Below are 27,761 nucleotides of genomic sequence, written 5' to 3'. Positions count from 1 at the left end.
CTATTTCCAAATGAAATGTGATCTCGCTAGCTCCTTAGATCCATAATAGATACATCCCTTCTAAGGCTACTTATGTAAATATGACAAACCCGACCGCGGTGGGGGAGGGGCCGCAGGGAAGAAAGCAAATTTTATCTGCTAAGGTTAATGTGGCATAACTTGGAAATCTTCCAAAATAGATTATGTTTTGCTTTGTCTTCGGCCACTTTAGCTGGGAAAATCCTTTGCCTAAAAACGATTTAGTTATCCTGCTTCTTACAAAGCTGCTTGTTTCTATTCCAAAGCTATTATGCTGTTGGCTCTCCAAATTACAAGAGAATCTTTAGATCTTGTTTCCAAGCGTAATCCTGGAGCAAAAGGGAGAGCTGATTTCCTTGTTTTGTTTTAAATAGACAATCAAAGGATTTGCAGAATTTTCTGCGGTAGGTCAAGTGCAAGAAATCACAATTTGCCCCCTCGATAAAAGGAAATTGAATGTTAAAGCGAATAGACGGGGGGGGGGAGAGGGAAAATTAGTGGAGGGGGCTTTCTCTTATAATCTTTGAAAACCGTATTTAAGGGGCATCAGGAGAGGCCGTCGATTTGGGAGAGGCTGGGATTGGCAACGTTTAGAAATAGTCTCCGACCTGAAAGTACTGAAAACATCTGGGCAGCACAAAGGATCGTCTCATGTGACAGGATTTGAAAAAGCCGGTTCAGGTAGACAAATGAAAACGTTTAATTATAAACCATGAGCAGACAGAGGCCAGCAGCGAGGGGTTTGCACATGAAACATATAGAGGAGCTCAGCGCGCCGTGAAGAACCGCCTTCCCGAGGGAGGTTAACCTGCAATGCCCGTGAGCTGTTCATTAACCCGCTGGGGTCGTGTTATTTTCCCTTTTGGGAGAAGAATAATTAGAGCCGTAAACTTAGATTAATAAGCAACTTAAATCATAGGCAGGTAGTGTAGGTTTAGTCTTGAATAAAGAAACCTGTCACTCAGATTTCCCTCCGGGCGGGGGACGTGGCAGGGAGCCAGCTCAGCGCTAGCGGGCCATCCTGGCTCCCCAGCAGAGAAACCTTCGAGGAGCTCGGGAAAAACAAATGTACCGTGGGGTTTTCTCTCTTTCCCTGGAAGCTGTGTAAGATTTGCCAGCTCCTTCCTGAATACAGGGGGCGGAGGTGATCCTCCGTCCTGGCGGCTGGCTCTCCCTTAATTGGCGTGGAGGAATTAATGGGAAGGAGCCTGTTTCTGACTGGCGACGTGCTACATACTGACGCTGCAGGATGAGGGACGGGCCAGAGAGAATCTCCTGCCTCTGTAGGGCTGTGAAGTTAAGGAAGAAGGAGAAAAGTGTAGGGGTGGTGAAGAGACAAGTTGTGAAGAGGCAGAGGAGGAAGCGGAGAGAAGGAAGCGAAAGGCGGGGACGAGAGGGGCGCACTGCTCCGGCGGTGGGGAGAGCGGGCAGGGGCCGCGCTGGGATGCCCCGTTTAAAGAGCGCGGAGGAAATCATTAGCTTGGCTCGGACCGGCAAACACCTGGGTGAGGCCGGTCAATAGCGAGGGATGCCTGCGGCTGCCTGCTGTCAGCACCTCGTCTGTTTGTCTCGAAATAACTGGAAAACGAGGTCTTGCCTTTCCCGAACCCGCACTGCGGGAGTGAGCACATCCCGCCGGCTCGGGTCCCCTTGGTACCTGCACCCCAGCCATCGATCGGGATTTGTAGGTTTCCCCTCCGTTTTACTCTATCTTACTGCTAGTGCGTGTCGGAGTGAGACTTACTTAATGGCACAAGCCTCCAAGGTTTTAAGTGACCCGTTTAAATTATTTCAGCAACAGCACCGTGAAAAGACATCGTCCGTGAATAGTTTTACTCTGGTGAAGTAACTTCCACGTGGCTTTTATTACTACTCACTTTGCATAGGAGAAAACAAGACGCGTGTAAAACATAAGGCAAATCCGGAAAGATTAATTTCTTGAATGGGCTCTATGGAGGCACATCACCCCTCCCTGCAGCGGAAGCCATCCCGCCCACCGGAGCAGCAGGAAGAGAGATGGAAGGGATAGAGGTGAATCCTGGAGGCAGACTTGGTGGGGCAGGAGGGAGGGCGGTCCGTGCCGTTGGACAGTGACCAGAAATCGTGAGGTTAGGACGCTTCCCCTCAAGTTCAAGGGGGACAGTTCCCAGTAGCCGAAAGCAGCACTGAAAAGCACTTGGATCTGGCATGCTGTTACACTTAGGTCTTAAAAATTAACTTCACAGTTAACTCAAAATAAGTGTTCGGGTATTTTCCTCTCTGAGGAATTAAATATTGAAAAAACAAAAAGCACAAATGAGGCTTTTATCTGCAACGAAGTCCCATCTAGTTTTCCAAAGATTGTATGTATATATGTTTTAGAGTGTAGACAAGGAAAAAATGTTTCCTGCCCCCCTCGCCCCATCAGGCCCACACGAGTCAATTTTTCATCTTCTGACCTTAATTTTCTTTTTTGTTTATCTTTTTTAAATAACAGGACTCGGAGAAGCCTGGGGCCACTCCAGTAGAACCAGCCCACTGGATAATGTTGGACGGGAACTGGGATCCCATCTTTTGCAGGTACTGGTCTGGAAATGACAGGCATATGGTATTAATGATTAAAGAAATAATTCCCTCGTCTGAGCTTTCAATTGCCACCTTGACTAATTTTTAACCGTTCAAGTGTTTAATAGAAAGGTAGGCAGGAGGGGAACCACTTCAGAAATGCGAACCACTGTGATACAGTGTCGTGTGTTTTATTGGTGGCTTGGTCCCTCTGGGTCCTTTGCCTCAGAATCATCTAACACTGCGTCCAGAAAGAGGGATTCACAGTGTGCCCCAGAGTGCCAGAGACACGACTTTTCCCCAATTTATTAACAAGGTGACACATATCATCAATGTTGTGAAGCTCAGAGTGGTGTGGCAGGGAGAGGGTCTAGTGACAGGTTAGGGACGACTGTCCGGGACAGAAGGGCTCAGCGGGCACCGACATTAGCAGAGACACAAATCAGGGAGGACAGATCTGAAAACTCACAGTGCTCTGAAATACTAGAGAATACTAATTATGACCATCACCACGTATTTCTGGTGGAATCGTGTGGCCTTTGGAGGGCCTGTTCTGCTCTTGCTACACCCAGAAGTCCCATCTGTGTCTGCTGAAATGTACCTAACAAATTGTCTTACTTACACTGTGGAGAGTTTTAAATTCTCTTTGATCACTTAAATTCTCCTTATAAAATAGGGCAGTACTAAACCTCCGTGACATTTGAAATAGGATAGAAGTATTTGGGATTTCTGGGACCCACATATTTATCACCAGATAGCCAAGACCACTTCTTAGATACTTTCAAGGCACTTTCAAGGCGTTACTTTTGAGCTCGGCCCCTCTGAGAAGTGGGTTGTATCTCAGGGGTCCAGGAGCTTTAGAGGGATTCTTGTCCAAGATTTGCCCATTTCCTTCCAACTTTTTGAATAATCAGAGCCTGAACATCGACGCCTGTTTGCTTAAATAAATCAGAGGGACAGGTATATAATGGGTCTATCTATTAATTCAATTATATTCCCTCCCCTTTTCTGCAGACTTTGGACGGTTTCATATTTGTTGTGGCTCCGGATGGCAAGATCATGTACATCTCGGAGACTGCCTCGGTGCACCTGGGCTTGTCGCAGGTACGCTGGGGGACCTGCTAGCCCCTGTGCTTGCCTGTAACACCCCCGCGACTGACAGGAGAGGGTGCGCGGTGCGGGCCATGAGCCCCCCTACTCCTCCTCCTCCTCTCTCACAGGTAGAGCTGACCGGCAACAGCATTTACGAGTACATCCACCCCGCCGACCACGACGAGATGACGGCGGTGCTGACGGCGCACCAGCCTTACCACTCGCACTTCGTGCAGGGTAAAGCACACAGCCCCCGCCCCCGCCTGGCCGCCGCGGCCGCGTAGGGAACCGCGCAGAGCCAGCGGAGCCTCTGGTTCACCCCACCTCTGCCTTTCCCCTTTCCCAGAGTACGAGATCGAGAGATCCTTTTTCCTGAGGATGAAGTGCGTCCTGGCCAAGAGGAATGCGGGCCTCACCTGCGGTGGCTACAAGGTGCGTGCCCGCGGCCAGATTCCCCGTTCCCCCCCGCACCACCCTTCCCGTGTCCCTGTGCCGGGAGGGCTGTGAAAATGGGGAGAGAAGAGGGGGTGAGACCTTTTCTCGCGGGGGTTTTCCCAGCCCAGGACTCTTTCAGGTAGTCCATTTCTCTCAGAGTTTCAGGTTGAAGAGCTCAAACCACAAAACCAAAACCAAACAATCGAGCTCCCCTTGATGTTTGCTTGTGGGGCTTTTTTATCTTTTATTTTTAATTATTATTTTACTTTTTGAACTGAACCTCGCACAACCACAGATGTTCCCTGCGACAGCTTTCAGGTGATAAAACCGGAGCCCTGGTTAGTATATTCCTTAATTAGGTAATTCGTCAGCTGCAGAGGTAGCTCTCCCAGCCAAGGGTTTTGACCAGGTGCTTCACATGGTTCTGCTCGGGGCTCCTCAGCAGGGAGACCCCTGCGCTGTCTCTTAACTCCTCGCTGCTTTGTCAGCCACACAATGCCAAGGAGGGGTTATACCCGTAACAGAAGGAGATGTCGTGTCACGATATACCGTAGACTAAGAACACCTGCTGAACCCCAAGAAGAAACATCTTAGTAATAAAGAAGTAAGAGTGGAAGTGGACAGCAGTTGTCTGCAAGGATAGGTTTAGGAGATATACCTAAATCAAAGGTACTTTTTGGCGATGGATTGCGCCTGCTCCATCTATATAACAGACGCATCTTACACATGTGACACATGCACACATGTAAGCCCTTTCTCACGCGCATACACTCTTCATTACAAAGTCGTAACTGGATTGGCAGTTCCGCGAATTTCCTTTTCGGAAGAATAATAAAAGCGCAGTTAGGAGGTGGGCCAAAAACCACTTAAGCCAGTGGGAAAAAAAAATCTTGTTGACTCTAATGGGCCTTAGATCGACGCTGAACTCTAGTATGGGGGAAAAAAAGTAAACCCCGATAAAACCGCAGAAAACTCCCAGACGGTGCCGCTTTGCCAGGGCGGAGACTCAGGTCAGCGCCTCCTGCGAGCCCGGCAGCCGCACTGGCACCGGCATGGGGGGGAATTGTCTGGGCCCTCTTCACGGGGAGGGACTCAGCACGCCCTTCCCCCCTGGTGAGTGGCCGCCAAGCTTTCCTGTGTCTCCGGCAGGTGATTCACTGCAGCGGGTACCTGAAGATCCGCCAGTACAGCCTGGACATGTCTCCCTTCGACGGCTGCTACCAAAACGTTGGCTTGGTCGCCGTGGGCCACTCGCTGCCGCCCAGCGCTGTGACGGAAATCAAGCTCCACAGCAATATGTTCATGTTTCGGGCCAGCCTAGACATGAAGCTCATATTCTTAGATTCCAGGTAGAGCTGGGGTTATTTCCAAATCTATTCCCCTAGCCCGTCCCTTCTTCCCCAGGCCTCCTCTCCTGTCCTCTCACCCACTTATATTTACTGCTTTTGTCTCTTGCAGGGTAGCGGAGCTAACAGGTTACGAGCCCCAGGACCTGATAGAGAAGACCCTTTACCATCATGTCCATGGCTGTGACACCTTTCACCTGCGTTGTGCACATCACTTGTGTAAGGAGATGGTCTTCTTGTTTAAAACCCTGCCCCCATGTTGTCCCTTTGCAGAAGGACTTTGGGGTTGCTGGGATTTACCTCTAGATCGGCACGTGAAAAGCCAGCTCTCTGGAGGGCAGAATAAGCAAAATCTTCTTCAGGTTTTAGTGAAACAAGGTTAGATAGAGACTGAACTCTGGACGCAGGTGGCAAACGGAGGGGATTGGGAATGAAAGACTATTTTCCATCCTTTTCTTTTGGTTGTAAGACAAGAACTGCCCTGCACAAATCTCAGGCGCTATTGTCTCTTCAAATTCGGGTTAGGAAAACCCTTTTTTTTCCTGCTCTAAAAAGCCATACCAGTGAAATATCAATTCAATCAAAAACTTTTATTTCACTTCCACCAAGTCTCACAAACCTTATCTGTATATCTAATTTCGACTGCAGTAGTGAGCCTGATTCGGCGAGATGTACTTTATTTTATTTTGATATCACGATGACATTAATACACAGATAAATGAATAGAAAGGGTACCAATTTCCGGTAAGTTTCCTTGCAGAGAACGTAACGAGAAGAGATAAAACCCAAAGACAGATTTATAGAGCAAAATCTCGATGGTGATACTTCAGGATAGGGGTGTGCGGGGTTCGGTTGCCGTAGACGACCACACACACACACCCTGGACCAATCTTCCCTATTAGCCTGTGATAACGATCTCAGGTACTGAGAAAAGCCCTGCCTGGGGGCTCCAACACCTTTGTCCGCATGTGCCGCTGAGAAGTTCCTAACCCCTCTGTCTAAGAGGTTCCTAACCCCTCTGGTCGCCCACAGGGCTCCGGGGGGAGTGTGCGCCTCTTCCCGGGGCTGATCAAACCAGAGGCGGGAGCCACGCTGAGGCTCTCCTCGCTTTGTCCCCGCAGTGCTGGTGAAAGGGCAAGTGACCACCAAGTACTACCGCTTCTTGGCCAAGCACGGCGGCTGGGTGTGGGTGCAGAGCTACGCCACCATCGTGCACAACAGCCGCTCCTCCCGCCCGCACTGCATCGTCAGCGTTAACTACGTGCTCACGTAAGTCAGCCGGGGGCCGCTCCGAGCTGCGGGGGCCGGCCGGGACCGAGCACCGGACGGGCACCTGCGGGCGCGCCCCGCTCTGCCCCGGCCCGGGGCCGCTCCTCCCTCCCTCCGTCCCTCCGTCCCTCCCGTCCCTCCGTCCCTGCCGCCGCCTCCTCCCCCCTCTTCCCTCGCCGCCGCACTGACCAGGGCAGGCTCGCCAGGTCTGCTCGGAAACACATTGCGCGCTTTCATCCAGATGAAGGGTTTCCCGTCTGCCTGTTTCTTTCTCTTTCGAGAGAGGAAAAGATTTAGAGGTTTGTCACCCACATATTTTGCTGCCCCCCCTCCTTTTTTTTTTTTTTTTTTTTTTTTTTTTTTTTTTTTAGTTTAAATGCACCCAGCATTAAATAAAATTTAATGCGGCGTAAAAGAAAAGGCTTCCACGTACGGAGTTATTTATACTCAACAAACAGGACATCTGTTTTTCTTTTCAAAAATCTGGGGTTTGAAGTTCTTAATTTCATCCAGAGTCTCTATCAAAGCTCGGAGATTTCTTTTTTGTTCTTGGAGAGCGATCCTTACAGTGAACCACAAAGAAAGTTGGTGACCAGAAGGGTCAGTTGAACTTAAAAAAAATATTAAAATTAAATAGGGAAAAAAATCAGAGTAAGTGCTGAGATACCATACATCTCAATACATCTCCCTGCATTTTGGAATGGCTGGGTTGTGCCCTATCTATCCTGCTTGCACTGAAACACAGAGGCCCCGTGAGGGAAGGGAAGCTAGGCTGGAGTATTTTAAAGTGTTTTCATGGTAGTTATTACTATCCCCTCTGGACACAGCAGTAGCCGTTGCCAGCAGCACTGATGCTTCATTAGGATCGTAGGACCAGTGGGGCCGGGGATCCTTTGTTCATCCTTGGGACTGAATATTCCTCTGTTCTGCTGCCTTTTTTTTTTTTCTTCTTCTTCTTTTCTCCCCCTGGAGACAAATGTAGGTATTGGAAGCGTCTGAGAGGCACAACCCTCCCCTTTCCTAAAAGAAATGATGGCAGCATGATGATCTTGCCATCATGGCTTTGGTGCGTGCACAGGTGGCAAGTGGTTTGGTAGCCCAGTTTAAGGAGTGCTTCCCAAAATGAAGTGGCTCGACCATGGCTCTGGTCATGTGTGGAGGGGCTGCTGGTGGAGTGGGAAAGGTGCTGCACTTCTAGGGTGTAATCCCTTTGGTATGTAAGGTGATAACGGGCGTCGTGCTCTAAGAAGGGACATTGCGCCTGCATGAAAAAACAGACATTTTGGTCAGCACCCTGCTATAGTCAGTAATCTGCAATTCCCCTTTAAAAAAATTTATTTTATTTTATTTGGTATGGGGTGTCATTTCCTCAGTAAGGATGAGTATCAGCAGAGGTGTTATCACTTCTGCTCTAGCTATTCTGCACATTTTTATGTCCATTTCCCCCATTTTTTGCGGTTTATGCTTCCCAGTTAAGTCCAAGCACCGGCTTTGGGTGAACGGGGAGCAGCAAAGACAGAAGTTTGTGCGTTGTAATGCTAAGAAAAAGGAACCCTAAGGCAACTAGCATGTTGGAGTGGTTTTAGCTCCAGAAACGCTACGGTTTTCTATGATCATTCGAGATTACCGGTCGTTTCCCTCTTCTTTAATCCCCAAAGCGTGAACACCAATCACGGGATTCTACCTCAAATGATCCGAGTCGAAACGAAGCACCCCAGCGGACCTGCTGCAAGCACAGCTGGGCATCTGGCAGGATCTGTCTCTTGCTTGCCATGCATGGCACGGGAATCTCAGGCTGGCACGGCGAGCAAGGAATGCCCTGGTTCACCTGGTTCCCTGTGGGGGCTCAGACAAACCCGTCAGAGCTGCGTCCCAGCAGCGTGACAGGTTGTACCATGTGCCTGTGTCCTGTCAGCCCCCGGCTGCTCGCGGGCTGCCCGCACCTCCACAGCCCCGCTGCGCCTCCGGCCGCGGGGGCGGCCACCGGACAGCCCCCGAGTGTCCTGACAGCCCCCGAGTGTCCTGACAGCCCCCGAGTGTCCTGACAGCCCCCGAGCGTCCGCGGTCCCGCGTCCCAGCAGGAATCCCCGGCAGTCTGGGAGCTGCACTCAGAGTGCCACAACACTCTCCTCCCCGCCTCCCAAAACGGCCCTGCAGGGGGGACGATTTCCCCCTCAGGAGCGGTACCCTAACAGGGCAACCCTTCCTCTCCAGCTGATTTATCGGTGGAGGCAGAGTCTTTATACTTTGGTCCGTGTGTATGGATTTTCAGAACCTGCTTGCAGCCAGATAGACATGAGGGAGGACTATAGCTGTGCTTTAAAAATTTCCCTTAGAGAATGAAATTACACCACAGGGCAACTTCCTTATGCCTTGGTGTAAATCTCCAAGTCTCCACTTGCACTCTTGGCTTAATTGCCTCGAGTGTGAAGGACAGCAGGAGGGCAGAGAGGGAGCCAGGCTGGCTAAAGTAGGGATGCTGAAAGTTGGGAGGTCCAGCACTGGCTGCAGCAACTGCTGTGTGCTGCTGACAGCTGCAATGTAGACACTGCCACTGCCACTGCATAAAAATCTAATTTTGATGTGCTCAGGTCCTCGAGGTCTCATCGAGCCTGGTTGGCTCTTCATTAGGGCTCTGCAGAAGAGATTGCATTCTGCTTACTTCTGCAGCAGGGCTGCCACTGCTGAAATTGCTGCCCTGCCTCCAAGAGATGGGTGTAGCTTCCACTGAATAATTAGATTATTATTATCATCATCATCATCATCATCATCATCATTATTCTTGGGCTAGCCAGCCATTCAGAAAATATATGTGAAGACCAGGCCCTGCCATTTGCCAGGTGACTGTGAGCACAGAAAGGTCTGGTTTTAAAAAACTGAGATGAAGTCAGCCTCTGAAACAGATAACTTGAGGAGGAGCGAACTGTTAGAGATAGGCTGATGGTGGAGGAGTTGGCTAGGGGGATGCTGAACTCCTACCTAGACCAGGCTTGTCTTAATGAGCTATTCAGAGTCAGCAGTATCACTTAAATGAGGAAGGCAGGTGGGGAAAATATAAAGGAAAATGTGAGGTTACAGGGACTTGTGGTTTTCCTCTGGTATGAGGTAGGCTCTGTTGCAGGAGGGCTGGATGGAGGTCCTGTAGCACTCAAAATCTCTGAGTGTTTAATATATTTTATGCCAGTATGAATCTCATAGAAACTGCTGTTCTTTAAGGATGACATTGGATTTTCCCAGCAAACCAAGAGAGTCTGAGGCGAGCAGTCTGTGTGTGCCCTCCTGTGCTTTTCCCACCTGGCAGTGGGTGTGTGGCAGAGCCCCTGGTGCAGGTCTTGGCAGAGGGACTGGAGTAGGTGTACCCAGTGCAGCCAGGTTGTCTTATAAACCCAACAGAGAAAAACTTGCTTCCAAAAGAGAAATACAAACCTTTCCACACAGACTCTTGCATGTTTAAGATAAGGAGAAAGCAAAAGAGGTGCAAATTAGTGCTTTTGAGTTTTGAAATAACAGATTCGCAATCCCACACATTTGGGGTTGCTGGGTAGAACTTGAGAGGTGGGATGACTGCTGCTGGAAAATCATTTGAACATAGGAAATTTTGGTCTTTTTGGAGGGCAAATCACAGAAGGAGTCATAAGTTTTGGAAGATGCAGCACAAGTTTTTGGCCTGCTAAGTCCCTGGACCTCTAACACAGTAATTCTTCACTTAGGTAAAATCCCTGGTTTGTTTTTTTTTTGTTTGTTTGTTTGTTTTGCTTGGTCATGGGATAAGGAGCTTTTTCTCACTATTGAGAGGCACCTGCATTCTCTGTTTTGGAAAAGAGCAGATACTGAGTGCCATAACAGCCAAAATGGTCTGAAGAAGTTTCAGTGCAGGCTGGGCAGGAAGAACAAGAATCTCTACCTTGCAGCTTCCCAGCTCCCCTGGGTAAGAGTGATGATGAAAAACGAAAAAACAATGAGAAAGATTTTATGGAAAGAAGGCCCATGCACACCCCAGTTAAGAAAATTAAAAAGAAGTTATTTTAATCTTCCAGAAATCTCAAGTTTTGAGAACATGAATGCTAGGTTTGAGAATAAATGCTTGCAGTAAGTATATATGCTGAAATAAATAAGCATGGTGGCAATGGAAGGTGATTTTTTTGTCGAATAGAAGTGTATAAAAAGTTAATATAAATGACCTTTAAGGACTCTTCCTCAAAGTACATATATTTGGTCATCATTATATTCTGTTTTGGATATGTGAGTATAGACATGTAATATTTGTTTCTTTTCTTATTTGTTCTGTACACACAGCCACCATATCATTGATTATTAGCTGTGCATGTTTATCACATAAATGGACTCAAGTAGGAGTCAATGAATAGAGATGGAAAGTGCTGAAGTTAAGTTTATATTTAGATTGCAAACAACCCTCCTTTAAACAAATGGCTAATGCAAAGTCCAAGGCCTTTGACTTTCTGAGCATGAGCAAATATTATAATAATTTGTCCCAAGAAAAAGCTAGAGAAGCTTTCCTACATATATTTTGTTGTCCTTTAGCATTTAAAAGAATAGCAATAGTGGTGTCATATACAGATAGCATGGATTAGGTACATAATTGTGACTAATCTCTCTTCTAATGATACAGCATGTATTTGATATAGTTCCAGTTGACCTCTTCATGTTTCATTGTGTAACTGGCTGATTAGAAACACAAATTGAATGCAATTTATTTGAACAATTATTTCACAAATAACTGTCTTATTAACAAATGTTTCACCAAACAATGTGATAAATACAATTTAGAATAAATTAACCATTAATTGTGTCTGCACACTTAATCTTTAAGTTGTTATTCATACTATTCATAGCTTCGTGTACTACCAGATTTGAAATGATGGTATAGAAAAGGTGCTATCTTTATGTGTGATGGCTCAGACTTCAAAAATGTCCTGGCATATGTCCTTGCTGGCATATTAAGTGGGCTTTAGGGAATTTTGTGTTTCATGTGAAAAAGCTTTCCCTGTATTTGTGGACAGTTACTGTTATATCTTTTCATAATTTTTCATAGAAATCCTCTTTTTGTCCTGTCTTTGGTACATCAGGTCTCACCTCTGTCTCTTCCTAGTCAATGGGAGAATCCAGAAACTGTATTTCCATAACCACAGTGTGGGCCTCCCCTTCTTGAACATTTCTCTCAAACCGACCCATTTGGAATTGCCACAGAGTTGTTTCCTTAGTCATAGGGAGACACTTGTTCTCTTTTATCTCTCAAGCGGGTGATGGAGTAGGTAGGACAGGGAATACACTGGGAAACTTACCCTTCCTCATATTATTAGTGTTATCAGTTGCATGAGTAAGCTTAGTCATGCTTAAAGACTAGAGGTATGGCTTAGTGACTTCACCTGGATAATATTTGGGATTCTTTCTTAAATAGTTGTAAAGAGTAGCAACAGATTTGACCTGCTGCTTTTCCTCTGTATTTGTCTGTATTAATGGGAACTTTTGCCACTTGCCTAGTAGTGCACAGAGCTGGGTCCTATTTTTTCTGTTTAATCTGCAATGTGCTTTTCCTAAGACTGGAAAGTCTACCATCATTCCCATGATTTGAATAGCAATGTAAAAACATAGACAAATTGTTTTAATAAATCAAAATGTTTGGGGAGCATATGTCTCAAAGGAAAAAAAAAAAAAGAACTCCTCTTGAACTACTCAGAGCAGTATTCTGTTTGTTCATCGTTAGTTTTTATTACAGACTTGTCTCCCTGGAACATTGTTTATATATTTCTTGCAAATAGGAGGCAGGCTTTTCCAGGTGTCCACAATACATTTCTGCAGTTCTTCTTTGTTCATGTAGGGGCTTTCTCAGCTACCATTTGTTTAATTCACTCCAAATTTCTATGCTTGTATTTAAACCAGGTGACTGTAATGGCCAAGGCACTAAAAGTGTGGGCCAGAGCCGAGAGTCACTGCTCATATGAAGAGTTTTATTTACTAGAGTAAGGATTAAAGGATTGCAGCTCAGACCTATGGAAAAAATCCCCCCAGTTGTTAGTTTAAATGCACGCATGCTGAGAGTCTCACATGGCATGAAATTCAAGGTTGCAAAAAAGTGTCTTTATTCCAAGGAAGAAGAGTGACTTCAAATGCTTTCCACTTCATCATTTCCCCATTCAGTGTGGGCTGCTCCAGGCCTTTGGAAATACCCTTCTCTCAAATACTGAGTTACAGATTTTGTAAAATGTTTGTCTGGGGTTGAGACACATTCAATGGCTGAAACAATTACTATCTCCAGCTGTCTTCCTCACTCCACTGATGAAAGATACAGGGCTTGCTCCAGGGACTCTTTTTCCCAAAATGCCATGGTTTATGGTTTAAGGTAAACTGCCAGATTTTACTTTACGTGGAAGCATTGGACTGTATACTGTGGCACAGCTGTTCTTGCTAGAGAGGTTGTTTGCACTTTATCCTAACTCTGCCTTCCTGCAATTTGAATGGCATAAATGTGGCTTGTGAACATCACACCAGCAGCTGGGTGCTCCAATGTTTCTTGGGGGTGTCTCAGTGGTCCTTCTATGTGGCAGAGCAGGGGAGATCGTGAACCATGGAGCTAAGGGTTATATTCACTGCTCTGTGATAGTTCAGAGAACTGAAGAGGCAGCTGGAAGAGTGTATGCTGGTTTTACTACACCACATTTGTAGCTTGTCTGTGGACTGTGTTAGTGGATGTGCAGAAGAGACACGCCAAGCAGTCCACTGCTATCAAAGGATTCCCCTCCATGCTCCCACCCTCTTAATACTCTGCATAAAACCGGATGCAGAACTGCCTTCTGCTCTCATAACAACAGCAGTATGTTCCTTAAGTAAGCTTACAATTTTACTGGCTCTGCTTCTGTTTTCTTAATCCGTTGCATGTTTGCTCTTGTTGCTCTGTGCTGCATCTTAGCACTGCTGCCTTTTCCATGTTGTTTCACTGTAATTATCGTGAGGTGCAACAGGTGTGATAAGTAACTAAACTTTGAGGCAAGATCTTCCCGCTACATTATGTTGCTCTTGCTAGGTTTTAATTCGTACACAAATGTGGCATTTTGACACAGCCTAAATTAAGTGTTAACAAATAAATCTCCTTTATCCGTTCAACAGTGGCAAGTATCTGTTTGAAATCTAATTCTCCTTCCCTCACCTCTCTTTTGTACTTTACAGTGTGGGCCAGGCTCCAGCACATATGTTCGTACTCAGTGGGTTACTTCAGAGGCAGCCCCCTTCACTTTGATGACACTATTTATGGAGGCAGGCACTGCTCTGTGTGAACAAGGGTATAGCGTCTGACCCTTTGGAAGGCTTGGGATGGCTGGAGTCTGGAGTCAATCTCATGATCTTTAACACAGTTAGATGATTTATTCCTGTTGTTGTCTTTTGTTATCATCCACTTAGTGCAATTAAATTGCAGAAGTCCTGATTTACTAAAGCACTTGAGCACATGTCAGGCTTTAAAAGTTCTTAGACATAACTTTCAGTGCACGATTATATCCTGGTGAATTCAGTTCTGAAATAAAAAGCCCCTCAGGCACACGCGTGGAAATAAGAATATTCCTTGGCTTTGCCAAATAGAGATGGCTTGAAGGGCACATTTTGTTACTGTGTTGAATTGGGGCCTAATAGAGAACAGCCGTAGTTTTTCAGCTACAAACCACTGTGTATAAATCTTGGGGACAGCAATGTTGAAAATAACAGCTATTATCTGCAGAAGCTTCAGTGCAGCTATGGAAACTCAAATGCCTGGCTAACTAAAGTCTGGCTATACCCATAGCATTGTGCAGATATTTTGACATAACCTAGAGTGAAGGCCTTTAAAACCATCCAGCATTCAATGCTCTTACATGTGTGCTGTCAGGGACTAAGAGAACATGCCCTGAAGGCTCACTGTTCCCAAGTAGCCTATAGCTTTGATTGTCTCTGTACTATGTTTGGCAGCTGGTAGCCTGGGCTGCTGCTGGAGAAAACTCTCTGACTTAGGCTGTGGATTGCTGAAATCCATCCAAAGGCATTGCATACTATTTTTCTCTTGCTGTTTCCAAAGATTGTTTTGCACACAGAACAAAATAATAACCTTTAATGACTGATTTGTGAGGTCTATCTCAATGGAGTATTTGCTCATAGAAACACTGGATTTGGGGATAAATAACCTCAAAGCATCCTCCCCTTTGCAGCCAAACTTCTGAATGGTGTTTGGCTGCAAAATAATTCTGTTGATCCTAAGCTTCTGGTAGGATAGTTAAACAGTTATCTTTCAAAAGATAATCAGCCTCTTTAGTGCTCTCTGGTCTGTGAAAAACAGCAGCGGGTGTATGGACGTGGCTTCACACCAAAGAAAACTGCCTGTCAGTGTGACTACGATGGTGTAACGAGAGCATGCAAATGGGGCTTCCATGGTGCTATCTAGCGAGCAGTAGAGAGAGAAAGGAGAGAAAGCAGTAGGAGAGAAGGTGCACAGCACTGTTTGTACAGTGTGACACTCTTGAGTCACTCTATGTGAGCTACAGCAGTGGCCACCACAAGCACAGCAAATCTCATACAATGCTGTGTGCTGGACTCCGCACTAACAAAATCAAGTGTTCAGTTCCTTCTGCTGCAGATTGGCTGTAGTGTTGGTTAGAGGATGGTTGTAGGTTGGCAGTGGAGTTGATCTGCATGAATGCTGCTGTGGACAGTTTTATCGGAACAATAAGAGTGTCTCTGCTTAGCCAGAGACAGTCCTAAGCATTCAGAAACCCTTGATGAATATGCATGTGGAGCAGTGACAACAGAATGGCTAAAGCCAACTGAGGCCCTGACTGCTCCAGTCAAAGCTATAACCAAAAGGACAAAGGTACTAGGCAGATTCAGGTTTCTAAAGACGACTGTAGCTAGATATTATTGTGTTTTATTAGACTATTTTCATTTATTTTTTGAGAAAGTTTAGATATTCCTATTAAGTATTTGACAACCTATAAACACTCAACCCACTGGAGACTTACATAAGCTGGAATTTTACACGGGCATGCATTTCTTGAGCTGCACGTGTTAATGTAGAGTTTTTGTTATGCTAACATTGTAAGAAAGCAATAATTGCCATTAAAAAAGTCGTCTGAATTTCCTAGAAAATGTGGGGTAACAGCAGTAGTGCAAGAGATGGTGGTTTAACTTATTCTGTGGTCCAGAGAGTCTAGGGAGTCAAACAGGTTATCCAATATAAATTTAAATGTTTAATGGACCCACTTAACCAATATAACCATGTATTATGCACACTTTGAGGAGACAGGCTCTGTGATTATTAGAAAATTATCAAATGAAATGGAGACTTATGCATTACATTATAACCTTATTATATTTTCTTTTCTTGTTATTTGTCTCCTGTTTAATCTGCATTAAAGTCTGTGTTATATGTCTGTCAAAGCTGGATGGCCAAGATGAGTCCAATAAGAACAGATACTTAGACCCAAGTGGCAGGTAATGTGTATGGGATCTGGCTCCAGTAGAGGTTTGGCTGTGGATAGGAAGGAATTAAAAAACAGTCTGACTCTGGTCCAAAAAAATGAATTGAGAAAACAGGTTTTAATTTGGAAAAAAAAAAAAAACCAACCAAAAAAACCATTCTTCCCAAAAGCCAAAATTACAATGCAAGTCATTGCCTGTCTCCCTCCCCCTGCCTATCTTAAAATTTTAGCAAAAGAAGGGTGAAAAGTAGTTTCCAGTTGAAAAGTAGTTATTAAGTATTAGAGCATGGTTTTTTCTTGATGGCAAGTGACAGCCCTCAGAGGCGAAGTGCCCTCCCTTGGCCAAACCTGAGCAACTCTGGACTAGTGAAGCAGAAAGATTTTTGTTGTAGAAAAATAATGGTCCTTCTGAGGAAGGTGAGAGTCTTACAACAAGAAAGGACTAATCTGATGAAAGAGGAAGGGTCCTATTATAAATGGGACACCCTACCAGATGGAGTTCATGAATCCTTTTGCACTCAACAGGCCTCTTCACTGTGGTGTGTAGCTGATCAGAAAAAGCAGTGTGGAATGATGAGGAAGTCCTTTATGCTGCGTGCAGATAGAGAATTTCCCAAAAAGGAATAAATAGTGTGAACAGTAAATAATTTTTCAAGCTCATTTTTTTCCCTCAGATAATTTATTCCCAGATCACAGAAGCTTATCCAGAATGTCATCACAGAAAAGCTAGCTAATTTTTTTAAGTGTTCACCTTAGGATCTTAGGAAGGTTGTCACAACAAAAGCTTTAATTATGGGGAGCACAGAGGAGTTTAGAAAACCAGAAACATCTCAAAGTTTTAGAATAAATTATTAAAAGCAATGACAGCAAATTTTCAGGACCTCTCTTCAGAGTTTCAGAGGAACTGGGGTATGAAACTGCTTAACTAGTGTGGTATAGAGTGTAACATAAGAACAGCAACATGGAATCATACACATGCTGACAGTGACCATGGGAAATACTTTGGAAAGGGATTAAAAATAGGACAAACATGCAGTCCATGCATCCATGTTTCCCTAGCACTTTTTCCCAGTCTCCAAGAAATTCAAATGTCTTCCTAGAAACACGAGATCTTTGAATGTATTAGTTGTCAACGTTTTGTGGGGTTTTCCCCTCCATAAATTCACCAGTTTGCTTTTTGACACCATGTTGGCTTTTGCCAAGGTTAAGTAAATGGGGTAATAAAAGCCTCCTTTTTCTTCATTCATGTCATAGCCCATAATTCTTTCCTTAGAAAAAGAAGTGAAAAACTGCTTCCAACTCATGTCTTCCTTCTCTTTGCCACTCACAATTTACTGATCTTATTTAGTTCTCCCAGTCACCTCTTTTTCAGCCTGAGGAGAGTCCTTAATTTTTTCTCATAGAAAGGCTGTTCCAAGCCCATCATCATACTTTCTTTCCCATTCCGTGCTTTTTCAAGTTTTCAGATAAGATGGTCAGAGCATACAATGTTTGAAATGTCAGTGCATAAGGGGTTTATATATGGTATAATTATGCCATGATGTGCATTTTCTTACACACAGGACAGTCTGTGCTCTATCAGTGACCTCTCTGCAATGTGATGCTTTTTTTTAATGAAACTTCCACACAGTTTATGTGGTGAATCATATAGATCAGAGGATTCTTCAACAAAATTACTAGTTTTAGAAAGAAAAATCTGAAAGTGGAGTTTTGTAACCATACTTAAGCCCTATAGTGAGGACTTAATGTTATATATGCCCCTAGTAACTCACAGTCTATAGCTACATAATTGTATTTTGTGGCTGCTAAACACCCAGATATAGGACTTTTATCCACTTCTGTGCCAGCTCTTCAGTTACCGTTACAAAACATAAGCAGTCAATCTTCAAAAAACATTTTATGTGGTCTCCCTTGCCATGAGGGGACAGGACTGGTATGAAGCACTTACATCTAAAATTAAAGTCCTTAGATTGAAAATTACAACATCCAACAACCTTCATGAAAATCAAGAGGAACTCCTACTGGTTCTTCTTATTACACCCCTTAATGGAATGTAGAAATTATTAGCATTTGAAAGCTGTTAATGTATAATCTCTGCCAAAAAATAATCAGCATCCTCTGAAATCCTTCCACCCAAGCATATCATACATCTAATGTGCTATTTCCAATAATTTCTGCTTAGTTAGGTGCACAATAACAATGGTATTACATGTATTCAGTCAAATATTTTCATTCATAGAATACATATCAAATTTATTTTAGCAGTTTAAATATGAAAGTTTTATGTCTATTTAGTCAAGCATTACTATAGTGAGGACTTCAGTAGATTAGAAATAAATTAATCCAATTAAAGAACACGTCTGCGAAATTTGATATGTCGTAGGCATGAATGAGCTGTTTGCACAGCAACTGTAAAGAAATCATTAATGATTAACTATCTAGAAGAGGTTTAATCAAGGATAAATGGTATAAGGCATAGTTAAAAACATTTACATTGCATACATGGAGATTCTGAAATAATAAAAGAATGTTTTGCACCAATAGTGACATGGGTACTCTTGGGAAATGCATTTTCTGTTATCTGTGTTGAAAAGCAGCCAGGAGCTGAAGCTGAGAGTTAGCTTAGTAATGTTAGCTATTGTGCATTGATAGAAGGAGGTTGTTCCTTCCAACAAAAAGAAGAAATTTAACAGGTGAGACAGAAAAAGATATATTATCAAATATGTGTTAGTTACAATAGCATATTGTTATCCTCATCTTCAGAGCAAATATTCAGCAAAGTTAAGGTAGGGATTCTCAGAAGAAATCAGTGCTGGGCTAAATGTGACTCCATCAAAAGAAGAAGTTCCCTTGGCAGCCTTGATGGTAAACTCAGGGAAGTGCCAAGTGCTGAAGTCCCAGGATATGTAATTCATCCAGTGCAGCATCAGTAGCCTGTGAGAGGGTTGAGAATTGATCCAGATGATTTGGCTATTGGATCAGTGTCTGGTGGGTGTCATTGGTATTCAAGGTATATTTTTTTGATACATGAAAATATTAAGAATTCTGAGATGTGAAAATCTAGTCTGTATAAGAGCAATCTTTTGCAATGTTGCAGTGTTGCAGTGCTGTCATCAGTCTGGCCTTCTGAATAATTCTACAGGGATATGAGAAAACTTAGATTTATGTGGCACTAATTCCTAAAGATGTGCTGCCTAATTGCACTAGCTGATGCACTGGGGTGACACTGATTTAATGGACTAGTAAATAAAGGCAAATACAGGTCTCCTTTTTGGAGCCAAAGATGGTGAAGCATGTAGTTTAGAATGACAAAATCTACCTTCAGACTGCTGAAAAATCTGCCTCATCATGATTGCCTAGGGGCCAGGATGTTTTATATAACTTCAACTGGCAATTAGATGACTGTATATGAGATGAAAAACAATCATTGAATATATATGTAAAATTTCTCTCACAGTAGTTGTCTAGAGGAAATCCTCAGACATTTGTGTTAAGTGACCCATACAGTAAAATTTGTGCTTCAGTTTTTCTGAATGTATAAAACAATTTAATTAAACTTCCTGGGTTGGACTGCTTTTTCTTTAAAAGCAAATATGGAAATATGATATCATGTAAGTGAATCTCATGGCTGGACAAGTTGTAAACTTTGAGTCAACAAGATGTAAACAGCCACTGTTGTTTGTGCTATTTACGGAGATAAATGGGTGCCTGGAACTTTATGAAGGGATCTGATACACAGAACTCATACTTCTCTGAGTAGATGTATGGCTTAGCTATTCAGTGTACTAATAATAAGCAACCACTTGAAAGATTTCTGGAGGGTTTTTCCAATTACTTTGGTGAGCAGTAGGCCTGAGGAGGGGAATAACTTTGAGGTTTCACAACTGAACGTCAGCTTAATTTCATAACAAGCAGTGAGGTTCAGTAGCTTTTTTCTTACTTTGTCCTGAAATTGGGCTTCCTATACAACCTCAATGAAACCTTATTCCGACAGGATAAATCCCTGAAGGGATTGCATATGCTCTTCCTCACAATTCGCGTGAGCAGACCGAGGCCTTTGTAAACATTTCTGAGACATATTGTACATGAACTGAGGACACGGCAGATGAGGAAATTGTCTGTTTTGTTGTACCATCTGCTGATTTAGGAAGCCATGAAGATGACAAACAACCAGAATCTGTTCTCTTTTCACTCATCTGCTGAATAGTGAGTACTCTGTTAGCATTGCATGAGCTGGAGTGTGGAAATGTTAAAAGTCACAGGCAGTGTGTAAAAGTAGAAGAATGATATATTGCAATATTGTGGTCAGATATTCATGAGAAAGTGCCTGATTTTTACCACCTTCATGTCCAATTTTAGCCAAACTGCAGTAACTCAGAAAAATAGACTGAACATTAATGACATTGGCACCTCTAGTTAATCTCACAGTTTCTATTGCTAGACTGGCAGAACATCTGACAAATGCAATTTTTCTGATTTTGAACTAAAAGAAATGAAGAGTGTGTATGACCCTATCCATAGAATTTTCAAGTAAAACTAAAGGAAATGAAGAAATTTATCCTGTATTCAATAGAAAGAATAGTGCAACCAATTATAATTAAACATTTTTCATTGTCATGAACAGTATTTTTTGCTTTGCTTCAGTCAGGCGAATGATTGTATCAATGATGCAAGAATCTGCTGCACCAAGATCACATAGTGCTTTTACTCTCAACTTGTACTTCATGCGTCATTTAATATGTGTAAGGAATCATGTGGGTGTAGGTTATCCCGTTTTTGTAAGGTCTTGATGCTCCCATATGCATCATATGCATGATACCTTTTCGTCCAATGCTGTAACTCCACATATGAAAATGGAATTTCTGTTAATTTCCTTGAAGGTGTCTAGATTTAGTGTCTTTTGAAGGAATTAAATGCACAGTAAATGTCTGCCTCTTTGTTGATTATCTGTGTATTCTCAGTTACTGTGTGTGTACCTTGTTTTTCCTTTCTGGCCTGTAGTGGTATTAATGTAAAAAGATGCTTTTCATTACATTTTTGCAGAATTTTCCTTGAATTGAGCATTTTCTCTTATTTTTCTGAAGATTTTCTTCTTATTTTGAAGGTTATGCTGCTTATAACTCTGGATATATAAGATCTGTATTCTTGGGTCTGGTTGCCCTTCTTAAGTACTTTTGGATGAATCTAGTTATTTATTATTTACTAATGAGTGTCATGCTTTTACTTCTTCTGGATACATCGTATTTATCTGCTCTTTCTGTTTGAGAGCATTTTTCAGGGTTTAAGTTCTCTTCTGCTCCACAGCCAACACTGCCTTTAAGTAGGGAGTATTAATATCTTAAAAATCATTTGTGCCTTTAGCTGTCTAATGCTAATGTCTAGTCTCACTTCCATGGTGAGCTATAGTAGTCCCAAACATCCTCATACTAACTGAAGAAACACAATTACAATAAAAGCCCAGCTTGTCTGTAGTTTTAGTTTGTTGTGAGCCACTCTGGACCTCTGTCTTCCCAACATTATTTCTGTCAGTGCTGACTCACCCTTTCCTCATATTTTTTCCTTCAAAAAGCCCACATAAAAAAACCCTCTCATTTTCTCTTCATTTTGATGGTGAGCTCTAACCACATGCTTAGTCACTGTATTTGTGCAAACTCTCCTGTTTGCTGAGAATTCAGGTTTTGTGGTCCTCTGATACTCCCTTACTGGCCTTTTTTGGTGTCTGCTTGCTAGTGATTCATTATCTTTTACTCAAACTTTGATTAGATAGACTATTGCTACCTTTTTCATATGCTACATTTTGGCCATAGTAGTAGGCAAAAAGTTCTAAAGAAGAATTTTGAGATTTCACATAAGGGTTGCAGATTCACTTGGCATCCAAGTCATGTACAAACAGATTGGCTTCCTCTTCCAAACATTCTGCTCCTTCATCCCTTGTCCTTCACCATCTTTGCAGTTTGCTGTAGCTAGATGTATTTAGAGAAGAATATTTTGTACTGAAGCTTCAGATGCTTTGTTGCAGAGAAATGCATTTGGTACAGTCTTTGATCCTTAGTTTTTCATGGTGTACATGTAATATACCTATAAATACTTTCAAAATCAGGTTCAAGCTTTATAAAGAGCACTGAAAGAGCCAGAGGCATGGCTCTTCTGGGAGTTAGATCTGAGAAGACAATGGGAAGCAGCACACTGTAGTGAGGAGATTTTATGCTTTGTCTTCTGAATTTGCTTACAGTGAATTCTGGTAATCCAGTCTGTAGGTGCCTGATACATTGACCATACCAGCCAGATTCTCATATGGGGAGGAACTACAAGACAGAGGAAAAATAATACAATTTTTGAACCATGTGCTACGAAAAGCATATGCATTCATGTCCTCTGAGGAGTCAAAGAGGACCTAGAATTTCCATCCAACTGTGGAAAGAATGGCTGTTTCCCATCATGAAAAGGTGGAGGTCTTCAATGTGTTTCCCTTTGCAAAGAAGCATCACTTTGGTCTTATCTGGATTCAGTTTGATCCATCTGTTCTTCATTTAAGAGCTAATTTCCTGTAGTTATTCTGATGTTTTATAGTGATGATAGTTGCATCAGAAAATGAGATAAATAGTAGATTGTCAGCAGCATACTGTTAGCAATTGAACACATGCCATATCACTCTCTCTCAGCAGTCTCATGTAGATAGATGTAGATTGTATGGATCCCTGTGGGATCCTGAAGGTGAGGACCTTGGAGGAAGAGGCTTGTATCCACCACCTTTTTCTTAATTATGCATAGAACACAAGATGCTGTACTAGTGTGTGGCTGTGACTGTGTAATAGAGGATTCAGGAATCTGAGAATAAGAATGTGGAGATTATAGTTCCATGTTGGTGAAAGTTTTATAAATTCCTCTAGGAAGCTGTTGGAATTTCCATCTGTAGTTTGTATATCACTAGGAGTCCTGCTTTCTCTAGTCTTTTGTCACACAATGCATATGGATATACTCAGAAATGTTTTCATTTCTTAGTGGAATATCTTTTGCATCTGATATTGAGGCCATTGGACCCTTCCTCCATGTTTTCTTTCTTTTTTAACTTCTGGTACTTATCTTGCGCAGCTGCTGATGGTGTTCTGGTATCTCTCGGTTATTCTGAAGGGTAGCTCCTCTAGGACAGGGTTGAGATGGTATTGAATCATGACTCAGTGATGAAAAAAGTCCAGTATTTCATCTGCAAAGAGAGCACAGGAATCTTCTTTTTCTAAGGGAAAACTTTGCATCTGGCAGCAAGAACTTCAGGTAGTTTTTTATTATAATTTTTTGGATGAAGTTACTGTCTAAGCAACTGGCTGCAAATACAAGCTTGTGTTGTTTATTCTAAGGTGTGGTGTTCTGGGAGGGTGAGCCCTCACCATAACAATACAAAGGATGTAGAAAAGTAAAACAGAATGGCATGCAAGGTTTTGGTAAGTCTGGTTTGACTGTTTTGTTGAGTTTTTTTTTTTTGATTTCCACAGCCTAAAAACATTGTAGAGAGTAGTCTCTATATTCTTGATTGCTTGGCCCTTACATATACAACAACAGACAAGCTGTGTTGGAATGACAGCATGGTCTGAATACCAAGGTAGCATTTCTCCCAGCATTTTAAAACTTTTTCACTGACACAAGACAGCAGCAGATGGTTACAGGGTGGAAAAAACAGAGATGGGGAGTTAATGACAGGAGCACAGAGCTGTAGGTTCTCCAGAAAAACCAGAGGTTGGTAGGCTCAAAACCAAAAGACAGCCCCCTCATGCCTCTAAGGCTCTGAAAACGTACCTACCTAGCTTTGATTAATTTTAGTTTCTGGTGGTAATATTTTCTGACACTGAGAACACAGGGCCCCTCCTCTTCTTATAATTAAATAGTATGGGAGTGTGTATATCAGGATGAGACTAATAGTTTTTTCAGGGCTATTGATAGAATCTCATGCATTGTAGCAGTTATTAAGACTGTTTGACATCTTTTGTGTTTCATCTAACATGGAGATAATTTCCTAGGAATCAGTCATGGAGACAGTTGCTTTGCATGTCAAGTCAAGGTGTCTGGATGACAATTTTGAGGGTAACCATAGGAAAAATTAATGCTTTCAAAATATGTGGATGAACCATACCTTCCAAAGAGGGCAAAGCAAATCCCCATACTCAGACGCTTTCACTGCAAACAAGATATTTGAAATACAGGCATTCTTGCAGAGACCTTTCTCTATTAAAGCCAAAATTTGAAGAAATTACCTCAAGAACTACCTCACTAGAACTACCTCAAGAACTTACCTTAAGAACTAATTTTGCATTACAAAGCACTATTTATACTTGACATGAAATCTCTGTCTGCTGTGGACTGGAAACAGCATAGTCAGTGCAGTTCTAATGTTAGGGATTTTCTTTCATGTGTTTTATATACACAGACATATATACATTTTCTGCGTTGCCAAAAAACCTAAACCTCTTCTTCTATCAGAAGAAAAAAAAATAATTGTAAAGCTGTGACGAATTAATCTGTTGGTTATGCAGGTGTATCTGTGGCTGCTCAATGGTTCATTTTATTTCACTTTTTTCAGTGACTTAACAAGTTTATTCTTCTACCCCTGACTTTCATCTGAAATCATTTCAGTGTACTAAGCTGTAATATGCTTAGGCTGTGATGCAGTTTCTTTCTAAAAAAGTTAGACTCTTATGGCCTGCACATCAATATTTGTGTGATTGTAGACCAAGATATTGTTGCTAAAGCTAGGTAAACAATTTATTTTAACTGTAATTCATTAAGTGTTAATCTTTAGGTTTAGGTGGGGTATGGGATAATGTGTGAATGAATATGTTGCCTCCTTGACTGCCTAAGAGAAACATTATTCTTCCCTTATCCCTTACTTCTCTGCTGATAATACAAAGGAAAAAAAAACCCGAACCCTTCCTCTTTTCCTCCAGGTAGGTAGGTCAGGAAGAAGCTCTTGCTTTGCTCTCTTTTAATAAATCATTGTCAGAATAGGTTCCGTATGACTACATGAAAGCTGGAGAGCTCATTTGTTACTCCCCTGGGTATCAGCAGACATGCAGATGTGTGCAGAGGAGTGCAGTCCAATGCATATGCCCTCATTATGCTTAGTAAGACATTGTGAACAATGCCAGTTTTCCTTACTTTTATGTATTCATTAGTTTGAAGAAACTAATGCCAAACTTCAAAAACTGACATTATATATAGCTCTCCATAGAAAATCTCTATTATTTTGTGAGTGGCTATTTAAACCACAAGATTTATATTTATTTAGCTGTTTTCTCTGACTGGTAAACTGGTACAAGAAACTAAAAATGGATGAATAAACACTCATAAGACCGACAGAAGAAAAAAAAACAAACCCAAAAATTTACACAATTGTCTGAAAATTCTTAAGCAATGAAAAACACAACCTTAAAGATCAAGTGTTTTTCATTAAAAATTATTTTGTTCAGTTTATTTAGTCATCTGTCTAGGCTGTTATGTGAACCCCACATACACACATGTGAACACACACACACACATGGAAAGTTTGTAGTCGTTAGGTTAAAAGAGTTGTGAGGAAAATGTATCCTATTTACTGCTTAGCTGTGTGACCAATGTAGAACTAATACTAAACTCAGAAATACCCATCCCATTGCTTTTTTATTACTGAAAAAAGCAGATCAGGATGATAACAGCTGGATGCAAAAAGCAATCATATTTTCAGTATAAAAATAGTGCTATTGCTTAGTAAGCTATACTCCATAAATGTATTAGGGGGATATACTGGCGTGCCCTGGATGGTTTTTATTCCTTTTTCTTAAAAATATCTTTTGTTTCCACCCCTCACTAAGAAGAAAGGAATGTTTCCCATCAAGACATGAAGTGAGTTTGTTTTTCACTTTTGCCTTTCATATAGGGACACTGAATATAAAGGACTACAGCTCTCCCTGGATCAGGTCACTGCTTCCAAGCCGGCGTTCTCATACGCAAATTCAGCTCCAACCATAACGGATAATAGAAAGGGAAGCAAATCTCGCCTCTCGAGCACAAAGTCAAAATCAAGGACATCTCCGTACCCACAGGTAGCTGTCTTTGAAAAACTAAATTAAATATTTTTAATATCTTGATTTTTTCTGCTACTTCACCTAAATAACTAGAATGGGCCAAAGAATGTGTTACTCAAAGGGAATAAAGGACAGCAGGTTATACGAGCTTGAGACAGGAATACGTTTCTTTAAACTGCTCCTAAAAAGCTGGAAACATTTATGTTTCAGTGTGCATAATAAATCATTATCAACAACAATAGCAGTACAGCGCTCAGAGTTAATGAGAAGTGGACAGAAGGACAAGTGAAAATGTTGGTTTTGAAATACTTGGTTTGAGAAGACTGTGAGTTTGGCATTTGAGAAATCTTTCTTTTTTTTACTTGATCTTTACTAATTCCAACATATCTAGAAAGCTGCCAGATATTAGACAGGACAGCAGTTAATACTGAAATTGTAGTCAAGAGGAATGAGTCTTGATGAGGGAAAGCAGTCAGCCAACTCAGTGAATTGGAAGAAGAAAATGCGTACTTTTCTGTGTGTAAAGCTTTGACAGGAAGAAAACAGTAGGAGGTGGTCATTTGCATCAGTAGATTTTAATTTCCCAGATTTCATTTTCAAGTCTAAGTTGTAAGGAACATGTCCCAGCTTGGAGAATGGACCAGACTCAATTGGGTCTTTTAACTGAAATTTACCCAATAAGTTTATGCAACTGATTTCGGCAGGTAATGTCACAGCACTTTTATCCTTACACTATCAAACTTTTAGCTCAAAAAGCATGTTTGTTTAAATAACTGTGATCTTTACTAATGATACAAGTCCTACTGCACTTATGCCTCTACATAAGAGGATATAAATGGATATATAAACAAACTGGATATAAACTATGCATTCAAGATGTAAGATTGAAGAACTATGTATTTTTTAAAAAGTCCAATATTTAGTAGAATATTTAAAGAACCTCAGTATTTCACTGATAATGACCTTATTAACTACAGTTTCTTTGCAGGTGCAATGTTTTCTGAATGCACCTCTAAGAGAGGTCCAATGTAATCCCAAATATCTACATCACTTCCTTCTTTTTCCTTCTTTTTCCTCTTAAAAGTACCAAGGATAAGAATTTCAGTTAAATAACATCTGCTTTTGGCACAGGAAGTATTTTACTGAACACCTAGATATGAATTCCTAATTTTAAGAATCTAACATTTGTCAGAGGTTATTATAGCTCACTTGTTCATGCTTGTCATGGTTGTTAAAAAAAGCCTTTTTCTTGAATGCACTACATCATTGTAACAATTGTAATCAGTTTAAAAGAACTGGGGAAGATACATACAAATAATTCTAAATTCAATTTTTATTACTATCTTTGATATATTGTAATTACATTTCATCTTTCCTTATACAGTCCTTTCCAAAGTATTCATTTGCTAGCAGGACAATCCCAGCTGATGGCTGTTATCCTTCCATCTATCTGATTTCTAAAAGTATGACCTCCTTATTCTTTCTGTCACCAGAGAAAAATACTGAATGAGCAGTGCAGCATTGTGGTTTATCAGGGACTGTTGTAT

General features: G+C 42.1%; 1 protein-coding gene across 1 annotated transcript in view; it reads left to right on the top strand.

Moving 5' to 3' along the window:
- Positions 1-27,761, top strand: part of SIM1 (SIM bHLH transcription factor 1) — a 48,487-nt gene that overhangs the window by 7,853 nt on the left and 12,873 nt on the right. Inside the window, exons 2-9 of the mRNA XM_030946548.1 lie at positions 2,495-2,577; positions 3,577-3,666; positions 3,783-3,891; positions 4,001-4,086; positions 5,239-5,438; positions 5,548-5,654; positions 6,557-6,704; positions 26,067-26,232. Of these exons, the coding sequence (XP_030802408.1) occupies positions 2,495-2,577; positions 3,577-3,666; positions 3,783-3,891; positions 4,001-4,086; positions 5,239-5,438; positions 5,548-5,654; positions 6,557-6,704; positions 26,067-26,232 (989 nt within the window). The remainder of the gene's footprint in view (positions 1-2,494; positions 2,578-3,576; positions 3,667-3,782; positions 3,892-4,000; positions 4,087-5,238; positions 5,439-5,547; positions 5,655-6,556; positions 6,705-26,066; positions 26,233-27,761) is intronic.

Source organism: Camarhynchus parvulus, chromosome 3, assembly GCF_901933205.1.
Source record: "Camarhynchus parvulus chromosome 3, STF_HiC, whole genome shotgun sequence".
Lineage (NCBI taxonomy): Eukaryota > Metazoa > Chordata > Aves > Passeriformes > Thraupidae > Camarhynchus > Camarhynchus parvulus.
Note: the sequence above shows the minus strand (reverse complement) of the source record. Positions and strands in the feature narration are given on the sequence as shown.